At 36.2% G+C, this 19,779-nt stretch overlaps 2 protein-coding genes across 3 annotated transcripts; one reads left to right on the top strand and one right to left on the bottom strand.

Moving 5' to 3' along the window:
* The first annotated feature begins 4,606 nt into the window (after window positions 1-4,606).
* LOC141611653 (polyadenylate-binding protein-interacting protein 7) lies at window positions 4,607-12,588 on the top strand. Of its 2 annotated transcripts, none has more exons than XM_074430237.1 (7): window positions 4,607-4,845; window positions 4,954-4,994; window positions 7,061-7,908; window positions 8,624-9,071; window positions 9,158-9,228; window positions 10,092-10,216; window positions 11,961-12,588. In XM_074430237.1, exons 3-7 carry the CDS (start codon window positions 7,147-7,149, stop codon window positions 12,271-12,273), a joined length of 1,719 nt encoding a protein of 572 aa, XP_074286338.1. In that variant the 5' UTR covers window positions 4,607-4,845; window positions 4,954-4,994; window positions 7,061-7,146; the 3' UTR covers window positions 12,274-12,588. The 2 variants fall into 2 exon arrangements, with proteins under 2 accessions (XP_074286338.1, XP_074286339.1); XM_074430238.1 differs by having other exon boundaries at window positions 4,616-4,845; window positions 4,954-6,105.
* A 1,819-nt stretch (window positions 12,589-14,407) lies between these two features.
* Window positions 14,408-19,241, bottom strand: LOC141611652 (putative voltage-gated potassium channel subunit beta). The gene is made up of 5 exons (XM_074430236.1): window positions 19,005-19,241; window positions 17,920-18,492; window positions 17,682-17,825; window positions 15,694-15,858; window positions 14,408-14,731 (listed from the first exon to the last, which is right to left on the bottom strand). Exons 2-5 carry the CDS (start codon window positions 18,481-18,483, stop codon window positions 14,618-14,620), a joined length of 987 nt encoding a protein of 328 aa, XP_074286337.1. The 5' UTR covers window positions 18,484-18,492; window positions 19,005-19,241; the 3' UTR covers window positions 14,408-14,617.
* Window positions 19,242-19,779: the final 538 nt, after the last annotated feature.

The raw sequence follows: 19,779 nt of genomic DNA, 5'->3' as shown, positions 1-19,779 counted from the left end.
CCTAAATTTCTAACTCCATTCCATCTAATATTATTATTATTATGTAATTTATGTTCCATCTCACGATCTAACCTAACAAATACTAACAATGGTGTTATTCTAACTCTACACAATACACATATATGGTATTAAACCCCATTTCAATCCATTTCGATTACTTGAACTAAGTAACCCTAAAGTCAATAGTTATTCTACGAAAAAACACATATTTTTCAGATGCAAAAAGTTCCATTTTTTACCAACTCACTTAAAAATAAAACACTATTTAGTTACCCGTGCAACGCACGGGCATGAAATCTAGTTTGATAATAATGAAAAAGGATGTTCAAAAGTCATAAAAAATATCCTCAATTTTTTATATATTTTTGATGGATGACAAAATTTGTGAGACAAAAAAAAAATCTAAAACAATAAATGCAAATAGCATAACAAATATTAAAATTTGGCCTTTTTAATTTCTAGATAAATTAAACAACAATTAAAAATCAAATAAAATTCATACAAAATTTTAAATTTCTACTTTATTGTTAGAATATTCTAAGCAACAGATAAATATCACATAATTCTAAGTTTACGCCATTTATAAAATAATAAAGAATTTGTAAAGATTAAGGGCAAATAATAAAATACTTAACATTAAACATTGACCTTTTAATTTTTCAAATTAGAATAGGTTAAACGACAAATAAAAATTTACATCACTCTAATTTTAAACTGTTTATATGTGCAATTCCCTCTTAAATCTTATTGCAATAAACTTGCTCAATTTCATTAATTGGATACATATATAAATCTATAAATATAATTTTATAAATAAAAAACAAGGCAAAATATCTACCATATTTTAGTTTCGTAAGATAAGTCCCTAAACACTTCTCATGCAATGTGGATTTTGTTAAAAAAAAAATTAAAGCAAACCTTTTACATTTCGTTTCTCCTTACACTATATATTTATGTCTATATTAAATTTGCTAATAATGAAAAAGAATGCTCAAAAGTCATAAAACTTTATGCTACATATTTATGTATATATTAAATTTGATAATAATAAAAAAAACGCCAAAAGTCATAAAACGCATACTCATTTGGTTATAAATGTTTGATGGAAGACAACATTTGTAAGCCAAAATAAGCCAATATCTTTTTGCCCCCATCGCTAAAAGAACTGTAAATATGTGTCAATAATATTTCTTATCATTTTATCAGCATAAAGATAAGTGTATTAAGGTTTTAAATTAATAATTTTTATATTTATTTTTAAGTTCCATTGGTTATGAAATATTCTTCACATTTTAACCTTCTCATATATGTTGTTTTGTTCCATTTAGGGGCTATCAAGATTTGTGGAGTTGAGATATTCAAAGGTAAATACACTTACATCTTTATGATTCAATGCCCTCTTTTTTTCATTATTTACGGGAAAAATTAAATTAACAACGATAAGGTTAATATTACATAAATCAAAGTCCACCATTTTGTTTGTTATTAATCACCCAGTGGTTTTTTGTTTTGTTTTTTGTAGGGATATTTCAATGGAGAAAGAAGGCTATATGAAGAAGAAAATACTAGAATTAGATAAATAAATACGATAAAAATAACAAAACTAAAAAAGATAAACCCATGAATTTTACGGGTCACAAACGTAGTTATTAGTCTCAAATGTGACCTAACTATAAATTCATGTTAAGTGTTCCGTCAATTGCTTATGTGTCGTTAAATTTTGTTGTATGTTTTATGTTCCCTTCAACTAACCGAGTCTTTGCCCACCAAAAATCACTACACTTTTCTTCCTCGGGTTTTCCTTAGTATTTTCAACTTTCTATTTTCCTATTTATCTAGTAAAAATCCTCAGCCCTTCAATTTATAAATCAATCTTGTAATTGAAGTGGAAGAAATTGAGGTATTGAAGATTTGCGGTCATCTAACAAATAAGGATTCATACAACTTATTTTAAAATGTTAGAGTGTGACACTTTCATCAAGTGGTTGCCTGGTGAACATGTCCTACTACCAAGACGATTGATGAGAAAAAACACTACATAAGTTCAAATGTTCATAAGCTTTAACAGGTTGAAAGAAGATTTTATTGAATTTTCAAATAAAAATTACAATCAATGGCGTATGAAAGGAGTTTACAGAGAGTGTTGAGCAGAAACGAGTCCCACAAATTCCAAACTTGATCTAATTTTTTTTTCCGGCATATTCAATTAAGGTTTTTGTTTTTCAAAAAAGAAAGAGAAATACGGAAGTGGTTTTACCGAGAAGACAAGAAAGGTATAAAAATTAAAAAACTGGAAGAGAATGGTAAAATGTGTATGTCATATTAGCTTATTAACGGAGTAATTGACGGATTTGTCATTAATGGTCACGTTTGTGATTAATGATCGGAGTTGAGAGGTATAACTGGGAATTCCAAAATACCGAGGGTACAAGTGAAAAAACCGAATACTTTAGGGGTACCAGTGAGAAAACCCAATTTTTTTAGAACCGTTTGCAAAATCTTGAAAAGAAACTTGATATCGTGCTATTGAACCAGGTACAAGTAATATTGTGCACTGTTAAGACTTACGAATCGTTTATGTGGAAATGACCAGGAATATTATGATTTTTTACTAGATTTTTTTCCATTTTTTTTACCGTATCTACAGAAGTTAATAAAATACTCAAAAAGAATAGAGTGGTTGAGATATAGACAATGAGTCAATTTATGCAGAAATTAAATGCCACACATAAATCAATTATCTTCCACAATTACATCTAAGTAGCTTTTAATTAGCGTTGTTAACAGACCGTGTGGGAAGAACTTGGAGACTTAATTAATGTTGTTAATGGATCGGACTGGGTTGGAAGAACTTGGAGACTGGACTACCCAAAACCCAAACCAGGAGAATCGACTGGTTGGAGGAGACTCAACCGGAATCCATTAGATTGGTTTTTATTGTATGAGACCAAACAAGGCATACAGTTAGGCTTTTTTTTTTTTTTTTTTTTTTTTTTTTTTTTTTTTTGGGGGGGGGGGATTGGGGAGGGAGGGTAGTTTTCTTTCCAAATTTGCACCTGATTGGATCAAACTGGTCGATTGGAGAACGAACCATAATTTTGTGGACCTAGAGACTAGAACATAAGGCATTGGGCCCAGATCGGTTTAAACCGGCCGCTCCGAATCTGTCTTGTTTGCCAGTCCAAACCACTTTTTGAACACCTCTAATCTTAGTTTTCCACCAGAAGATGAGTCGTTGTAATACTATCACAAACTCAACGTTGTGTTGTCAAAGTTATATTTTGATAGAGTATTACTACTTGTAAATTCAAGCATGTGAACATTAATGTTCACTTTGGCGAAAAATAGTCTGATATGACCATTAAAAGTGCAAAATACCACTTTGGAAAGGATAAAGCTGAACCTTATATAACATGCACAAGAGTAAAAAGTTCACGACAAAGGTTATGTTCATTGTTATAGGTCAATGTTTGTATATGATCAAAAGGGAACTTTGGTGGTAAACAGTTGATGAATTGGTTAATAGTGATGAACAAGCACGGGGAGAAGATTCCGCCGTTTACCTTTTGAAGAAAAAAAGATTTAAAGGTGACTAGAGGTTTACCAAGGAATTTGGAATGACTGAGAATAGAACATTGGAAGAAAATGTACTCAATATTTAAGTTGTTGGAAATATCACCAACTTAAATGAACTAATAAATGACTTTGGATTTATGTATTGATAACTAACTTTGGTTTACATGTGATTTGCTTACATTTTATTGGTAAAACTCGAACTATCTTGGATTTATACAGTAATGATTAATTTATAGTTTGTATTAACCACAAGGGTCTTTGTTTATTTATGTTATTTTCATTCAAAACTTGAGTCATTTCACGCCTTTATTTGATTAATTCATGTTGTTTCAATTGAGATGAGAGATGGTATGATTGCAACAATGGGAGACGATGTAGCCTTGCATTGTGGAAGTCGTTGTAGCGCTTGAAGGTTTACAATAAGGATGATGATCTATGACATTGATTGTATGGCGATTACTAAAATTTTGAAGTAGTAGAAACATGGAAGGAATGACTTACCTATGGTTGTACTGTGGATGATATTATTTGATTACGTTACCATTTTAGGTAGATATGAACTGGCTTACAATAGTTCATGGAGATCATGTAAGAGGTTCTGCTCCTATCCGTCTACCTTAAAACATCGTGGACAAAACTTCTTTTGATTATCTATTATTGAATTGATCCTAATATAATTCAAGAAAAAGAAATATTAAATCAAATATGAAAGTATTCAATTCGGAAATCTCTAACAACAACATTTGATCCAAAATAAGGCCTTCGTTTCAATCCGATCTAATCCGGCCCGATTCGTTGTTTGTGCTACACTAAACAAGTACTCCCTCCTAGTCTGATTGTTGGTTCCTCTTTTTCTTTTTTCATGCTAGTCGGGTGTTGGTTTCCCTTTCCTTTTTTTGGTAAGTTTTGTGTGGTCCAAATCCAATTTCATATGGGTTAGGGTGTTTTGTGTGGTTGGTGCCTAAAAGAAAGGGAATCAACAATCAGACTAAGAGGGAGTATATTAGAAGCACTAGTATTGATGAAACAAGTGAGGCAAGTAGTAGTAGTAGTAACCCTAAACATTGAAATTGGTGGTGTATGGGTCAGCTTGGGGAACATAGTGACATTTGACATAAAACAATAGCTAATCCCTTCATATCTTCAGCACTTGAACTTCAACCCTCTTCTTTCTTCAACCACGATGCCTTCATAGTTCTACCACCATTAAACCTCTAACAATCACCACATACACCCTTTCTTTTTCGCCAATTACATTCTTTCCGATTCGTAAGTTTTTCTCTTTTAGATTTATGGATTTTACTTCTTTCGCTGTTTTTTTGGGGATTTTTTTTTTTGGTTTTGCTAATTTCGATCTAATCTGTTTCATCTGCTTAGGCTGAACTCCAATCGTACTCGGATTGATCATCATCAGCGAGGTAGTACTGTATTTTTACCGTTTAATTTGTGTTTTTTTGATGATATGTTTGCTTTCTGTACATTACACGTTATCTGTGATGAATTCTCGAAATCCAGCGTTTCGTGATGTGATGTACTTTATCGATTTTGATATTTGGTGTTATTTTACTTGTTATTGTTGCTGTTATTAGGTTAGTGGTTTTTATCGAGTTCGAGACTTGTCGTGGTTGTCGGAACAGATGGCGTGGTGGTGTTGGTGGTGGTTGTTCCGTTCGACGATGGGGTCGAATGTTTAGCTATGACTGTCATGTTTTAGTGTTAATAAGTTAATTCGTTGCTTTAATGACAGATTTTGGGGGTGACTGTGATATCGATTTTTGCGGTTGTTTAGCTGTAATTTTGTGTTGTCCGTAACTCCGTATATGTTCATATATAGTAATGACGAAATATGTTGGTGATATCAAAAGTTGGGGCCTTCAAGTCTTAAGGGAGTGTTTAAAGTTTGTTTTGTTATTTGTGCCTCACAATTGCGCTCTTGAGAAACCATCTCAGACCCTCTAGTACAAGAATTTGTCCGCGTCATATCTTTATATTTGGTTTTTGGGTTGTCTTTTGTAAATTTAATGATCTCCTCTTCTATTAAGCTACCAATGTTTTAACGGTTTAGTGAGTTGATAATGATTCAATTATGTATGATCATATTTTAGTGTTTTTATGATGATTTTAGGGATTAAACAATGTTAGATCAATGTTTAATTTGAATTGTTGGCTATTATTAAATGATATAATTCTGGTTATAGTTGTATTATGATGATGATGACAATAGTCTACATATTGTGAAGTTGCGCTATTGAACCATGTTGTCCTAAAGATATTGATTGGTGAGTGTCTCAGTGACCTTGTGGAAATTGCTATGATGCCATTATTATGAGTGTTTGAACAGTATAGTTATTGTTTCCCATGTGTGAGCACGGAATGGATGATGCTTGGCTTTCTTGTTATGGAAACCTACATCAAGATGATATTAGCTATCACGCATCTAGGCTACCTCGCTTAGAGGTCATGGATAGGCGACCTTCGTCAGGAAGCCTACGTTTTGATGAGAGTACTCCATGACTGTTGCATGTGGAGGTATGATGATAGGTATTCCCTTGGCAAGTCAAACAGGATGTATCTGGTGGTGGGGTAGTTTAAAAGTAATTGATTCAACTTTAAGGCAGGTGGTGAAGTCAATTTAATTGGTACAATTGCGTATATGAGAATTGGTTTGGGTTTATTCCCTGTTTATTGGGGCAATGTGTTTTGAGTGCTTACTTCTTGTGTTCTATTTGAAGCTCATGCAGAATATTGTCCCCGACTCTATGTAGGTGTTTATGAAGTTTGTAATTGTGATTTGGGATGACGGGTGATGCAAGCTAGCATTTGAGACATTCTTCATATATGTGTAATGTATATGCTATTTACAATCAGATTTTCAAGAAATACTAAATAAGAATTTTAAAAAGTTTGAGGGTTGAAATTTTTCTTTGATCTTATCTTGTATTTTCTGCTGTTGAAGTTGCGACAATGACATACCTGAGTCAAGAAGTGTTCAAGGGCATTGCATTCTCTCTCATCAAGTTTTAAGAGTTGTCAAGATACTCATGAGGTCTTCTAGAGTGTTAGAATTTTGACAGTTTTTGTTTGTCCTAACGAGGTGGTATTAGAACTTGGTATATCGTGTTGTTATGAGTAGTTGGATGTGTTTAAGGTTGTTCCAGAATTTGATGATTTAGGTTATCAAAATGATAAATTGCAACCGAAAAACAGCTTAAGAAATGATGTTGGTTACTACATGATTGATCTGTTCTTTAAGTTACAAATTTAGAATTCAAAATCCCATGTTGTCCCCAGACTGAATTTTAATTACGAATTCAGAATTGATACTCTCAACATTTGACAAACAATGGATTTGGGTTTTGTCGATTTCACATAAAAGGATTTAAAATAAAATCCAGTTCCCAAACACCCGAGAAGAGTAATTTATCACTTAGTTTTCTGGATTCTATAAATGAACTTGACTAAAGTTATCAAGTTTGTTGTGCAGGTTTTGGTGATCTTTGAACAAACTCCCGTAGCCGTTTCTTTTTACGGTCTTATATGTGCACTAATTTCAGTCCGGTTTGATAAAGAATGAGCTTATCTAAGCAAGTGTCTCCTACCGCTGAAACCAAACTGAGGGCTTTCACAAGAGGAACTTCACTAAATCCCAATGCTGCTGAATTTGTTCCCTTTTCCCTTAGATCTTCTGCTTCTAGTCCCATTCCAGACAAGCTTCCCGCTTCTGCGTCCTCTGGGAAGCAGATCCTAGATAGATCAGAGTCATCAATTTCAGCTAATTCCGATGATGAAGCTCGCCAGTATTGGCAGCAGCAGCTCCCTGATGACATCACTCCTGACTTCAATGTGGGAGAGGACGATCATGCCAGCCTTTCTCTTGAAGGGTTGTCTTTGCATGCTGCCAGCGAGGAAAACAGATTTGCTGCTGCTGGGGCCACTGGTTACATGATGAATGGTCACCCAGAGTTTTCCCCAAATCGTTCAAATGCCACTGCTTTCTCTAACAAGTTGGGGTATTCCCTACCTATGTATGGAGATAATCCATCATCCACAAGTTTTCTTCAAAGGAACAGTAAGCCTTGGGAAATGCAACACCTTGCCCCTGGCCATCACTTGGGTAATGGCAGTGACGGATCCTCTTTCAATGAAAGCACAACACATATCAACCCTAACAACCTGGATACTGATGCTGCTCTAGCTGGAGACAACAACATGAATCCTGTGGAATTCTTGGCTTCACAATTTCCTGGCTTCGCCGTTGAAAGCCTGGCTGAGGTATATTTTGCCAATTGCTGTGACCTGAATTTGACTTTCGAGATGCTAGCTCAGCTTGAGGTAAGCTACTACACTTGTTTCTGTATGGGACATACCTGAGTCACTGACTTCTGTTTTTTGGTCTCCGTGTTGTCACTAAGATGTGTTCGTCATTACATATTGGTCGTTTTAGGCTCTTTAGGAAAGAAGAGGACAACCAATGAAAGCTTGATTTGTAAGAACTCGCCCTATAAGAAGAGGTTAACCCCTGGTTATTGAATTATGGGTTTCTGTAGAGTCTTGTTTAAACTCAGATAGTCTCAAAGTCTGGCTATTGTAAATGTAAGTAGATAAAAATGAGGAAAGAAAGGGAGAGCAAAGACAAATAGGATTGTTAATTTCTACATCAGTTCATTTGATGCATGAAATTAACTTTTGTTGGTTCAACTAATTGGAGCAGACAGCCAAACATTGGAAACAGAGTTGCTCAAGACACCTTGTGGAATTTGATCTAGTAGTTAGGGGTTCAGGGATGTTCACTCTCGAGCATCTAAAGCTGTTATTTACCCATCATGTATGTTGCTATATGGGATGAATTCTCAAATTTAGATGATTTAACAGTATTATTCGTGACTCTGTGCCTTTTTCTAAAATTCTGAGGTAAACATTATTATCGTAGAATCACCCAACTCACGATTTTGGCGGTCTTGGTCTTTGGCTTTGCTTTATGTACTTCTAGCGGGTTCGTTTTCATTGGCCTGTAGCTTCAAGTATTTTTTTTTGACGGTTTCTGTAGCTTCAAGTTGATGGTGTTACTAATCAGAATATGAATGTCAAGACTGTATCAGCTCCAAACCTCACATCAACGGATTTTCCCTCACTTCCTGTTCCGGACAACAAAACAAATTTGCAAAAATATACTGGAGATGAACTCCAACAAACCATTAATCCTTATGGTTTCTTTGACAAGGACAATCTGCTTTTGTTTAAATCCAGTCCATCTTTAAGTGCCAAAAGTGCTACTGATTTTGCTTCGGCTGTCCGTAAACTAGCGTCTCAGGACTCTGGGTTTTGGAAGTATGACAGAAATGGTTCAGCTGATGCTGCCATTGGTTCAAGTAGAAGTTCCCAAACTTTAGCTGGCTTGTACAATTCTGGTGCTGGAAGAAGTTTTTCTGATAGAACACAGGGCCGTGGCTCTGCCCGAGCAGCTCCTGCTTGGCTTGAAACTGGAGATGCAGTCGGTAAATCTTATGAATTTTTTTTTTCCGTCTCTTGCATCAAATTTACATTGAATATGTCTATGCTTTAACACTTACTGAGTTGGCAGCCAACTTATATACCGAGGTGCGAGAAGAAGCTCGGGATCGTGCTCGCTTACGGAATGCCTATTTTGAACAGGTATGCTATTCAACTGACATCATGTACAGTATTATTTCCTTAATGCCGAATTCTATTTGCATATAGCCTATCATCTTAGAAAAAAATTGTAGATGTTCATTGAATGTCTCATACTCATAATTTACACTTGGTTAATTAAAAAATGCTAAGCTACATGCAGACAGAATCCAAACTGTACATTTTCTGTTAAAAAGATATCATGGATTTCATGATACCTTATTGGGTGCATGGCAAATTTTATGCTAATCACCTCTGCCATATAATACTTGACCTTTAGTGGTTTCAAGAATGGTACTAAAAATGTAGGCAGCAACACTGCCTCCCAATCTTATTATAAAGATTTGAAGGTTATCATTATAGTGTTTTCAGGCGTTACTTACGGTGTAAGGACCATGGTCGAGTTGTGACTACCCACTCTGAGACTGAGTCTCCAAGATTTAATGCCATCGTTTTAAGCTAGATGTTTAGTGTACATATGTGGATTTCAATAACTCTCACCTATTTGGTTTTCTTTCAACTCTCTCTAGTTGATTGTCTCTCTTAAGTAAGTTACCACTACATTTATGTAATCTAATTGCCTAGCATTTTGTTTTCGCAATTAATGCAGTAGCAGAGATTCACATTTCTTTTCTCTTTGATTGGGGTTTAGGGTAGAATTCTACTCTTACGGAGTCAGAAATTACCTGCATTTCAAAATTTTAGCTGAAAACGCAATTTCATGCAATGTAAAATGTTAATACAATTTATTTTTTCATGTGACTACTCCTTGGGCTGTTATTATCGTGAGTAATATTGACGTTTTTCTTTTTTTATTTATGTGCTATTTTTACTGAGGAAGGTTCATGTTTGATATTCTTATCCAGGCTCGCCAGGCTTACCTAATTGGTAACAAAGCACTAGCCAAAGAATTGAGTGTGAAAGGGCAAGCGTACAACCTGCAGATGAAGGCTGCTCATTGTAAAGCTGGAGAGTCGATATACCGTGAAAGGTTTGTTGTTATGATGCATGTGCTAATGTTTGAGCTAATTATTAGTGTGTTTTACAAATTTACCTAGCAGCATATTGTTCAGGAAGAGAGTTAAATACTAAAAACGTCTTCTGTCAAAGTATTCTGTACTGCTGGCCTGTTTTTATTGTGTATGGTTAAAAACTGCTCCTATCTTACTCTCTATGACTCATGGCAAAATCAAGTAAAAATGCTTTTTCGTGTTGTCACTCCATTGCTCTGTTTAGGCTGTAACTACTACTGACAAAAATCACCTTTCTTAATGGTGATGGATTGCCATGGACATTAAAGTGAACGAAGTCAATTCCATACTTGTTGCTGTCTTCTTAATCTTTGACCATGTGTCTAATGGGCCATAACAAGGGTAATGAGAATTAATTTAGCAGTTAATGTAGGGATTTTTGTGATTTAATTAATCCAGAGAAATAGCTCTATAAGGTTACAAACTACGGTATTCACGGTAGAACTGGAGTTGGTGTTGTCATACCGATTGGTGGTAGCAGTTTGCATGGTTCAGAGTTCAGTGCTTGAATTTTCGAACTGGTTCGCGCGTACCAGAACAGGGTTCGTTCGCCGCCAGATCGCTTGAGTTCACACCCCAAAACGGCATTTCAGGTGAACTGTTAGGCCAGTTTGTGATGGGAGTGATAAGGGGCCATGGAAGGTACTAGAATAAGAGGAATGTGTACCTAGGTCCTCGAAATAGAAGTCGAAAAGAAGATGACAAGCTTGGAAGCTATTGATGAACACGTTAGGAGAAAATGAATTTTTAATTTATTTTGCTTTAAAGCGAGTTGTCATGAAATTAAGTAGAGAAATTAGTTTTTTTTTTTTTTTTTTTTCCTTCTTACTTTAACTGACGTGACTAGTTGGGATATTTTCTTTTAACTTGCTAAAGGTAGTATTATCTTATTATTTGAGTAGACATGGAAGTTGGAACAGTTGGCTTGTTGGAAGACTAATTAATTTTTTTAAATTTTTTTGCTAAAACAAGGTGGGATCGTGTGCGGGTCTACTATTGGGATTTAATTTTGAATATGCTAACACAAGGGTTAGACTGTGTACGTCTGACTCCCCCTTACCCCATTGAGCCACCGGGGTAATATTGTACCATCAAACTACTCTTTCCGAACCCAGTTCACTCTATGTAGCATTACTCCAATCTGTTCAGTGAACCAAACCTTGTAACCTACTTCAATCTGTTCAGTGAACCGAACCTTGTAACCTCGGATGGAAGCGTCCAGTGAGAGAGGACTGAATATTAAGCTTTGATAATCATAGGGAGATAAGGTTTAATGCATGATGACTACATATGCATCCACTTGCAGGAACAATACCATCACATCCCTCTACTCAGCTTTTTATTTTTATCACTAATAATTCTTGTTAGCAGTCTGTTTATAATTTCGAAGGTTAAAAGTTAAGACATTAGTGGTCAAAATTCTGCTCCGTATACAACTGAAAGGGCTAATCGTTTTAGTGTATCTGTTATCTGAAAGTAACCACACATATTTCTTAGGTAGTACCTCTCACAGTCCATTTTATCCTTTCATTCTCTTGTTTAGTGGTCGATCTGGCAGCATTCTCAGAATTCCCTTCTCTAAAAGCTAGGGTAGCAGTTGCCTACCTGCCGTGATGCTGTACTATCTGTAATATGATTATTTATTGCCTCTGTATATTTCCACGTTTTGAGCATTTTCTGATCTCTACAAGGGGTACTTTGCAGAAACCCAATTAGCCCAAGGCTGCAAAGTGGTGGTGGTGGTGGGAGAAACCAGGATGTTATAGATCTACACGGACTGCATGTGAATGAAGCGATTCAAATGCTGAAGCTTGACCTTAATAAGCTAAGGAATGAAGCAGCTAGGTTGGGGGAGCACCGGAGACCTGTTTACATATGTGTTGGGACGGGACATCATACTAGAGGATCTCGCACACCTGCAAGACTTCCAATAGCTGTTCAGCGCTATCTGCTCCAAGAAGAAGGTCTCGATTACACTGAACCTCAGCCAGGCCTACTTCGTGTTGTGCTTTACTGAAGTGTTGGGAGAAAAACCAAGCATAAGATGTTGATAACTTAGAACAGGAAAGGGAAGCAGGGATAGATGTGTCATTTTGTCGAAAGATCTAGTATCACATTTTGGTAGTTTTATCACTTTTGTACCTCAACCTCAAAAGCCAAGGCGCTTCCAATCTCTCAGGTCATATTTGTAATATTTTCCGTCACTTGTAGTCAATACCTCTTTCCCCATAAATTCTACACATGTATCTAATTAAGTCATTTTACAGTGACAATGTTGTATATGTTATTCGTTGTTACCAGCATTGTGGTTGAAATTCGTCTTCCTTTCAAATTCTAGTTTCTTGTTCGCCATGTTAGATTATATTTTTGGTAGGAGTGATTCGGTACATCCAAGCTTCAAATTGCGGAAACTAGCTTCTCCGGCAACTTGGGCAACTGTGCAAAAATACAACAAAAGGCACACTTGTATCATCAGATTCTTCTCTCGCTTTGATGGCGGTAGGTCAGTAATTTTCAACGGTGTTCAAACATTATAGGAAGTTTGATCTTAATACTCCGTATAACGTTGTTTAACTGGACGTTATAATGTGATGTAAAACCGAATGAGCTATTCTAGTTTGATCTTAATACTCCGTAATCCGTATGACTGTTCTAAACATTAGCTTAAAATTTGACCTTTTATGTTTCAAGCTAGTACTCCCTCCGTCCCAATAGATAGTTGACTTACCTACCAATTTACTGTTTTATTAGAGTTTTTGTTTTGTTAAAAAGTACCTTATATTTAGGAGTATTTGTAAAAAAACTACCTTATATTATATTTTTTGTTTTCAACAACATTTTTCTTTATTGTCAAAAACTACATGCGCTAAGAGTATAGACATGTTTGACTAGTTTTCCAGCTTCAGTCCGTCTCATTGAAGACGGCCACTATCCGTCACAAGCTGAAGATGGATAGTGGCCCTCTCACAAAATGCAAGTGGGAGTGCAAGTGGGATATCCATTTTTTCTCACAAAATGCAAGTGGGAGGGCAAGTGGGATATCCATTTTTCCCCACTTGCACTATCCATTCATTTTGTGAGAGAGACACTATCCGTCTTCAGCTCGTGACGGATAGTGTCCGTCTTCAATGAGAATTTGTGTTCCAGCTTTAACCTACCTCACATAAATATTTTATATATAATCTGCTTAGGCTCGATTTTGGGAAGTCATGATGTACTTACGGTTAACTTTAGTAAATGAGCGTAATTATTGAAAGGTGAAAACATAAATTTTGCTTGTATGAAGTTAAATTGTATTTTGGACGCAGTTGGTCATTGTTGTTTGATGTTAACCGAGTCATGTGAGATAAGGGTAATGTCGCCAAATCGACCAAGTCTCACCGGATTGCAGCATAGGTAGTCTTTGATCCAAAAAGAAGAAAACATAGTCTAAAACACGAAAAATAGTACTCATATAAGGTAGTTTTTTTTACAAATACCCCTAAATATAAGGTAGTTTTTGACCCAAAAAAACCGTAAAATATATTATACAAAATGGTCTCCTACTGACTAAGCATAGCCTAATGATAACAATAGATAATTGGGTGGCCCATTTTAAAAATACGGTATGATCTGAACCATCTTATTGTGTAAGACGACCATTAGTGCCGTCTTCAATAAGAATTTGAGAACAAAGGCAACATACAAATTTTTTCTTTTTGGAGTTCAAACCCTACAGCTACAGAAGAGCGTCATTAAGAATTTTCCAAATAAAAATTCTCCAGGAGTAGTCCTGGTAATCTCCACAGCAATTTTGATAAAAGTTTTAACCATCTCATTTGAGCGTCCTAAATTGCGACTACAACATCTCACCCTAGGAGATCCAAGAATCGCTTCTCTATATCCGCTACTAGCATTATAGATACCCATGTTGGGGTTTTTAACCAATCCTCAAATTTGGTTAAACAAATGGGAATAGCTAAAATTTAAGAAACACACTCCTGGGTGAAGAGAAAACTGATTGTACTTAGTCGCAAACCTTTCGACTAACACTTTCTTGAAGTTGAGTTGTGCACTTGTGCCTAACTCTCTTTCGGTTTGATGGGTGACATCAGGCTCAATTGTTCAAAGCATAGAAAATAGAAGCAAAGACGCAGAGAAACAGACAAAAATTTGACAAAACAAACCGAAGAAAATTAGAACGCCACAAATATAGAGCAACATAAACCAAGTTCAATAGAGGTTCTCAAGTTCAATTCACGAACAGAAGACAAGTCAATTTTAGAGTCAATGGCCAAACTAACACATGAAAACTGCAATTGTCCAGTTTGAACTGCAACAGCACAATTCTCAGAGGGAACCATCGACTATCAAGATCCTTCTCATCTATAGGCTTCTTGCTTCTTAGGTTTGCTCTGCACGACAGCCTCGATTTTCTCCATAACAGCAGGTGTAAGCTTAGGAATGACATCAATAGCCTTCATGTTTTCTTCCACCTGCATCAGTGAGAAATTAGTTATAGGGTTTAACCTAAGAGGTCAAAGCAAGGGCGCACCTAAGAGGTCTAACCGAAGGCAGAATTTGTTTGTCGCACAAATACACATCTGGAGTGAGACAGCTTTATACAAAACCAACATTACCCCAGTGTCTCCAGAGTTTATGCAAATGGCGAGGTAAGAGGATCGGATGTATGCAACCTTACCCCTATGCAGTACACACAATGGCTATTTTCATATGACCCATTATGAAAATTGCATTGAGAATAATAATCCTCCATTTTTAGTCTATCGTGTTAATAGTTGACGGCTATATTTTAGATATGTTAAATATGTTTTGGGAGGTCGAGAGTGAGTCTTGGACTAACTTACATACAAAGCCGATCCAAAGGATAACGTGAAAAATTAATGGGGACAGATGGAAAAATAATTTACGCCGTAGCTTTAAATTTAGTCTTTTGTAAGGCCAAAATGTTCGAGATGACCCTAGTTTGATAATGAAATGTTTCTTGACCAACAATGGTTAAGCAAGCCCCTTAGTTTCTCCACAAACAGATGGCATGATTCAACATATTCTATACTCCCTCCAATTCCTTGGAATTTCAACAATTATTAAGGTTATGAGAGGGAGGTGAGTCTCATTCAATAAGGTAGAGTCGTGTTAAAATAAAAATATGACCAAAAATAGAAATGAGGCAATTCCATGTATATCTCAAAAGTGGAAATGTTGCAATTCCAAAGAATTGGAGGGAGTACAATATAAGTAAACTCTGCTACCAGGTAGAGCCATAGAGGTCATTCCGTAAATGCATCTTTATTTAGTTAATTCTATATCCGTTTGCAGGCGTTACTTGGGGTAAAAACACAAAGAGGAAAGTAAGTAAACTCATATATATCATACATTTTATCAGTTATTGTGTAGACACAGAAAAAAGTTGTAGTTCTAAAGATCTAAGAGTTACCTGGTATTCCTTTGTTGCGCCAGTTATAACTGACGACACATTAGGATTGGCAGCACACCAAGCAATGGCAAGTTGAGATAAGGGCACGCCTAGCTCTTCTGCAATTGGTTTTAACCCGTTGACTTTTTTCAGCACATCATCAACCAAGGACCTGCTTGCCAGGTTCTGAAATCAAATAAGAAACCGAGATTTTAATAATCATGATACATGGATGCAAGAAAAGACTAGAATAATAAGAGTGGTCAACATCTAAGGGAATCAATAAGTGGCGCACAACAAATCACCGAGTTGAGTGTTGGTGCATTAAGTTTTATCATCTGAGGTGAATCAGATGCAAAGCGATGGAGCTAGGTCAACTTGCTGACGCTAGCAATGACTGGTTACGCTATTTATCAGATAAAAGAGAGATAAGGTTCCACAAGATTCACAGATTTACTTTGAGAAGTAGCAAAGACTTGCACCTTTAGAGAAACAAAGACTAGGTTCTAGCATCAGATCACAATAATGCATATGAATCTTTAGCCCCATAGAAGATATACAAACAAGAAAAATATAAACAAAGCTATATTTTCCAAGAGAGTAAACAAGTAGGAAGTCTGACGCGGACTACTCTGATGCTAAACAAGTACGAAACCATATTTTCTTAGACTAGCATTACGACAGTTCTTTAGTAACTTTATGTAAGCTTATGTTATGACTTTTTTCTTTCGCCACACATCCCTATAAATAATCAAATTCTAACATAATATTTTAATATGGGCTGTTTTACCAGAAAAAAAAAGATGATTGAGCAAGTGCCACTAAAGCATATCTGGGGCTACAAGGTACAAATTAGATATAGTGACTGGTAAAAGTATAGTGACTGAAAAAAGAGGAGCCAACGCTCAATAGGAATTCACGAGGTTAATGTAAAGGAGACGGACTCTAAGCAAAGTGGCTGTCTCACTTACCATGAAACACGGTTGGAAACTGGGTTGGTCCCAACACAGAGTTTCACAAATACAGCATATAGAGTTTTTTCTCTTCGAGAGTCTCCATATTAAAGTATTACAAAATAAAAAATAACAAATTGAGATCTACGATTAAGTTTATTGGTGACACGAGAATCCCCAGTCACTTAATCTTCCCTTTTTGATTCGCCCCCAAACATAACATTCTACACTTTTTGAGTTGTTTATCGGTGACATAGTCCTACCATCTTATTTCCTACCTTTTATCTCTATTATGAACCGTGGCGTATCGAGAAACGGTAAACGGGATGCAAAAATTCAACAAAAATAAAACATCGTGTTAGTAGCGGCTTTTAGATTCCGTTGCTTAATAATTCACAACAAGGGTGTAAAACAATCCAAACCACCACTTTTTTGAGGGGAATTATATTTTATCATCTCCGTTATAGATAATGGAGTTTTTGAAAACCGTTGATAAAAATTATCGAATAGAACATATAAATCATAATTTCGCAACCAGTATATTAATTATATTGTAATTTATACTTAACTTCACACGTTTATGACCATTAGGGAAAAAACCAAGTTGCTAACCACCAAGATACAACATTCTGCATGAGATATCATGAAGCTAATATGTACGAGTATATGTTCTTGAAATAATGGGGGATGCAGGCGCACCCAGTGCATCCCCGTAGATACACCCATGCTTATGAAGTGTTCATTTAAAAAAAAAAAAATGAACTCTGATACCATCTTTTAAATTATCTTATAAAATTCCACATTTTAGCTGTAACAGATACGGATACGGAGACAATATTTTATCGCAATATAGTCGCATTATGCTTAGAGGGTGAATTATTATAGGTCTCATCAATGTTGATGCGTGAGATACTAACTAGCTAGATACTATTCATAGGAACGAAAAATTAAACAATTGAAAATGGACAAACCAACAAACTGAGCAAGATTCACAAAAGTTGAAGTAGCAGAAAGCGATACAAAAAAAGGTCCCAAAATACTTGAAAGTAGACTGACCTTGTAATTTTCCAGTGCGAATCGGCTATCTGTGGGGATGGAGCCCTTGTTGTACTTGCCAGTGAGCACTCCAGATGCAAGAGGACTCCAAGTAGTGAGACCGATACCATAATTAGTATACAAAGGAAGGTATTCAGCCTCGACCTGCAATCAATTAAACGGAATTAGTATCCATTAGCATCAAAGATGGGTAAAATAAAGTAGATAAAAAAAAGTGAGCAAGAGCAAGATATAATGCCTTGTGTCTCGACAGCAAATTGTACTCGGGCTGCTCAACAATAGGGCCAACGAGATCAAGACGTTCAGCAGCAGCCCAGGCTTCAGTGATCTGCTGAGACGACCACTCACTTGTACCCCAATAGAAGGCCCAACCCTTGTCAATGACGTAATTCATGGCCCTGACAGTCTCTTCAATAGGGGTCGATGAATCAGGACGATGGCAGTAGATGACATCCACATACTCCATATCCAGACGTTTGAGAGACGCTTTGGTGCCTTCAATAATATGCTTCCTGGAGAGACCCTTGTCATTGGGACCTGGACCTCCCCAGAAAATCTTGGTGGAGATTACAATGTCGGAACGTTTCCATCCTAGCTCACGGATGGCCTGGCCCATGATCTCCTCAGCTCGGCCATTAGCATAAACCTCAGCATTGTCAAAGAAGTTCACCCCATGGTCTCTGCAGCATTGGAGTAAGGATTTGGCTTCTTTAACATCCAATTGGTTGCCGAAGCTCACCCACGCTCCGTACGATAGCTGACTCACCTTAAGACCCGAACGCCCTAGATTCTTGTACTGCATTGCTCCGCCCTGGTCTCAAATGAAATGAGATCACATCAGTTAAGTAGCCAAACCAGAATTTAATGTTTGGGGCTAAAAGTTATTCTCTTTCTCTCAGTCATTAATTTACGGGTATTTTAATCAAAATTAAACAAATGATTAAGACGGTAACCTCTGCTACGCCCTCCGCACCGTGGCGGTATGTGCTTAAAACAGATCATGGAGCATAAGACAGAGGGTTTTCAGGTAGTTCAAGGACATGCAATTACTTAATTATCCCATCATGATTAAATTAAACATAAATTCTCATTTAAGACTGGTATGTTAGGATTTACGATTCAATTCTTTCAAAGTTCATCTAACATAATAGAAAATTAAAATAATAGATCAATTAAAAAAAACATGGAAATTGGTGAAGTTGATGTACTGTAGATCGCATGAAAAACATCGAAATCAAGAAAGGGGCAAGCATGGAAATGAAGGGAAAGATGAAATTAAAAGGAGAAAAAAAAAAAAAAAAGGAGAAAAGAAAAGGGGAATACCTGGAAAATGGTAGAAATGGGGAATGGAGAAGAAGAAGATTGAAGTGAGTAGAAATGTGAGTGAGAGTTGTGAAGTGCGATCAGAGTGATTTAAAGCAAGAGGAATGGAGGAGGTTACTAGTTTATACACGTTTCTTCTGCATCCTTGTCACGACTTCCTACCCACAACAATCTCTTTTCCTTATAGGCTATACTCTCTAATCTTTATTATGGTCGATCCCGATTGAATTCTAGGAGACTACGATTTTAAGTTTCAAAACAGTTTGAGAAATAGTGATTTTACAGTTTTACTCATGGTTGTAAAATTTTACCATTATATTAATTTGAAAATTTGTATTTGTATAGGTATAATATCATAAATAAAGAAATAAATATTCTTAAATGATGATGTAAAACCTATTAGTTATCAATATTTTGCGAATAAATGTTACTCTTCCACATTAATTGGAATCATACTGATAAGGCACGCTTAGGCGATCCGACCAGCGTACCAAATAGGGACCATACGGGTCCAAATACTCGTCAAGTCATCCATTGAGATACACATGGATTCCTATAAACACCTCACTATTCACCAATCAATGAAAAACAGACTTCTCACTAATATCTTTCCCTCTCTAGAAATAAGACTGCTTAAGCTATTAAGAGAGGGCACCGAGATCTTAGCCCCAAGCGAGGTCTCGACCATTCACCAGTAACATAATGACCCCCACCCCCGACCCTGTTTGCTACGTGTACATGAACCTTCCGAAGAGAGCAATAATCGACCCGAGAT

This window comes from Silene latifolia, chromosome 11 (assembly GCF_048544455.1).
Source record: "Silene latifolia isolate original U9 population chromosome 11, ASM4854445v1, whole genome shotgun sequence".
In the NCBI taxonomy this organism is placed as follows: domain Eukaryota; kingdom Viridiplantae; phylum Streptophyta; class Magnoliopsida; order Caryophyllales; family Caryophyllaceae; genus Silene; species Silene latifolia.
This window is presented reverse-complemented; position numbering and strand designations above follow the sequence as displayed.

Coding starts and splice junctions, on each gene's coding strand:
- LOC141611652 (XM_074430236.1), bottom strand. CDS start 18,483: ATGCAGTACAAGAATCTAGGGCGTTCGGGTCTTAAGGTGAGTCAGCTA. Junction 17,826..17,919: donor ATTTGCTGTCGAGACACAAG/GCATTATATCTT, acceptor AATTGATTGCAG/GTCGAGGCTGAATACCTTCC. Junction 14,732..15,693: donor GCGCAACAAAGGAATACCAG/GTAACTCTTAGA, acceptor TCACTGATGCAG/GTGGAAGAAAACATGAAGGC.
- LOC141611653 (XM_074430237.1), top strand. CDS start 7,147: ATGAGCTTATCTAAGCAAGTGTCTCCTACCGCTGAAACCAAACTGAGG. Junction 9,072..9,157: donor TGAAACTGGAGATGCAGTCG/GTAAATCTTATG, acceptor CTGAGTTGGCAG/CCAACTTATATACCGAGGTG. Junction 10,217..11,960: donor GAGTCGATATACCGTGAAAG/GTTTGTTGTTAT, acceptor GGTACTTTGCAG/AAACCCAATTAGCCCAAGGC.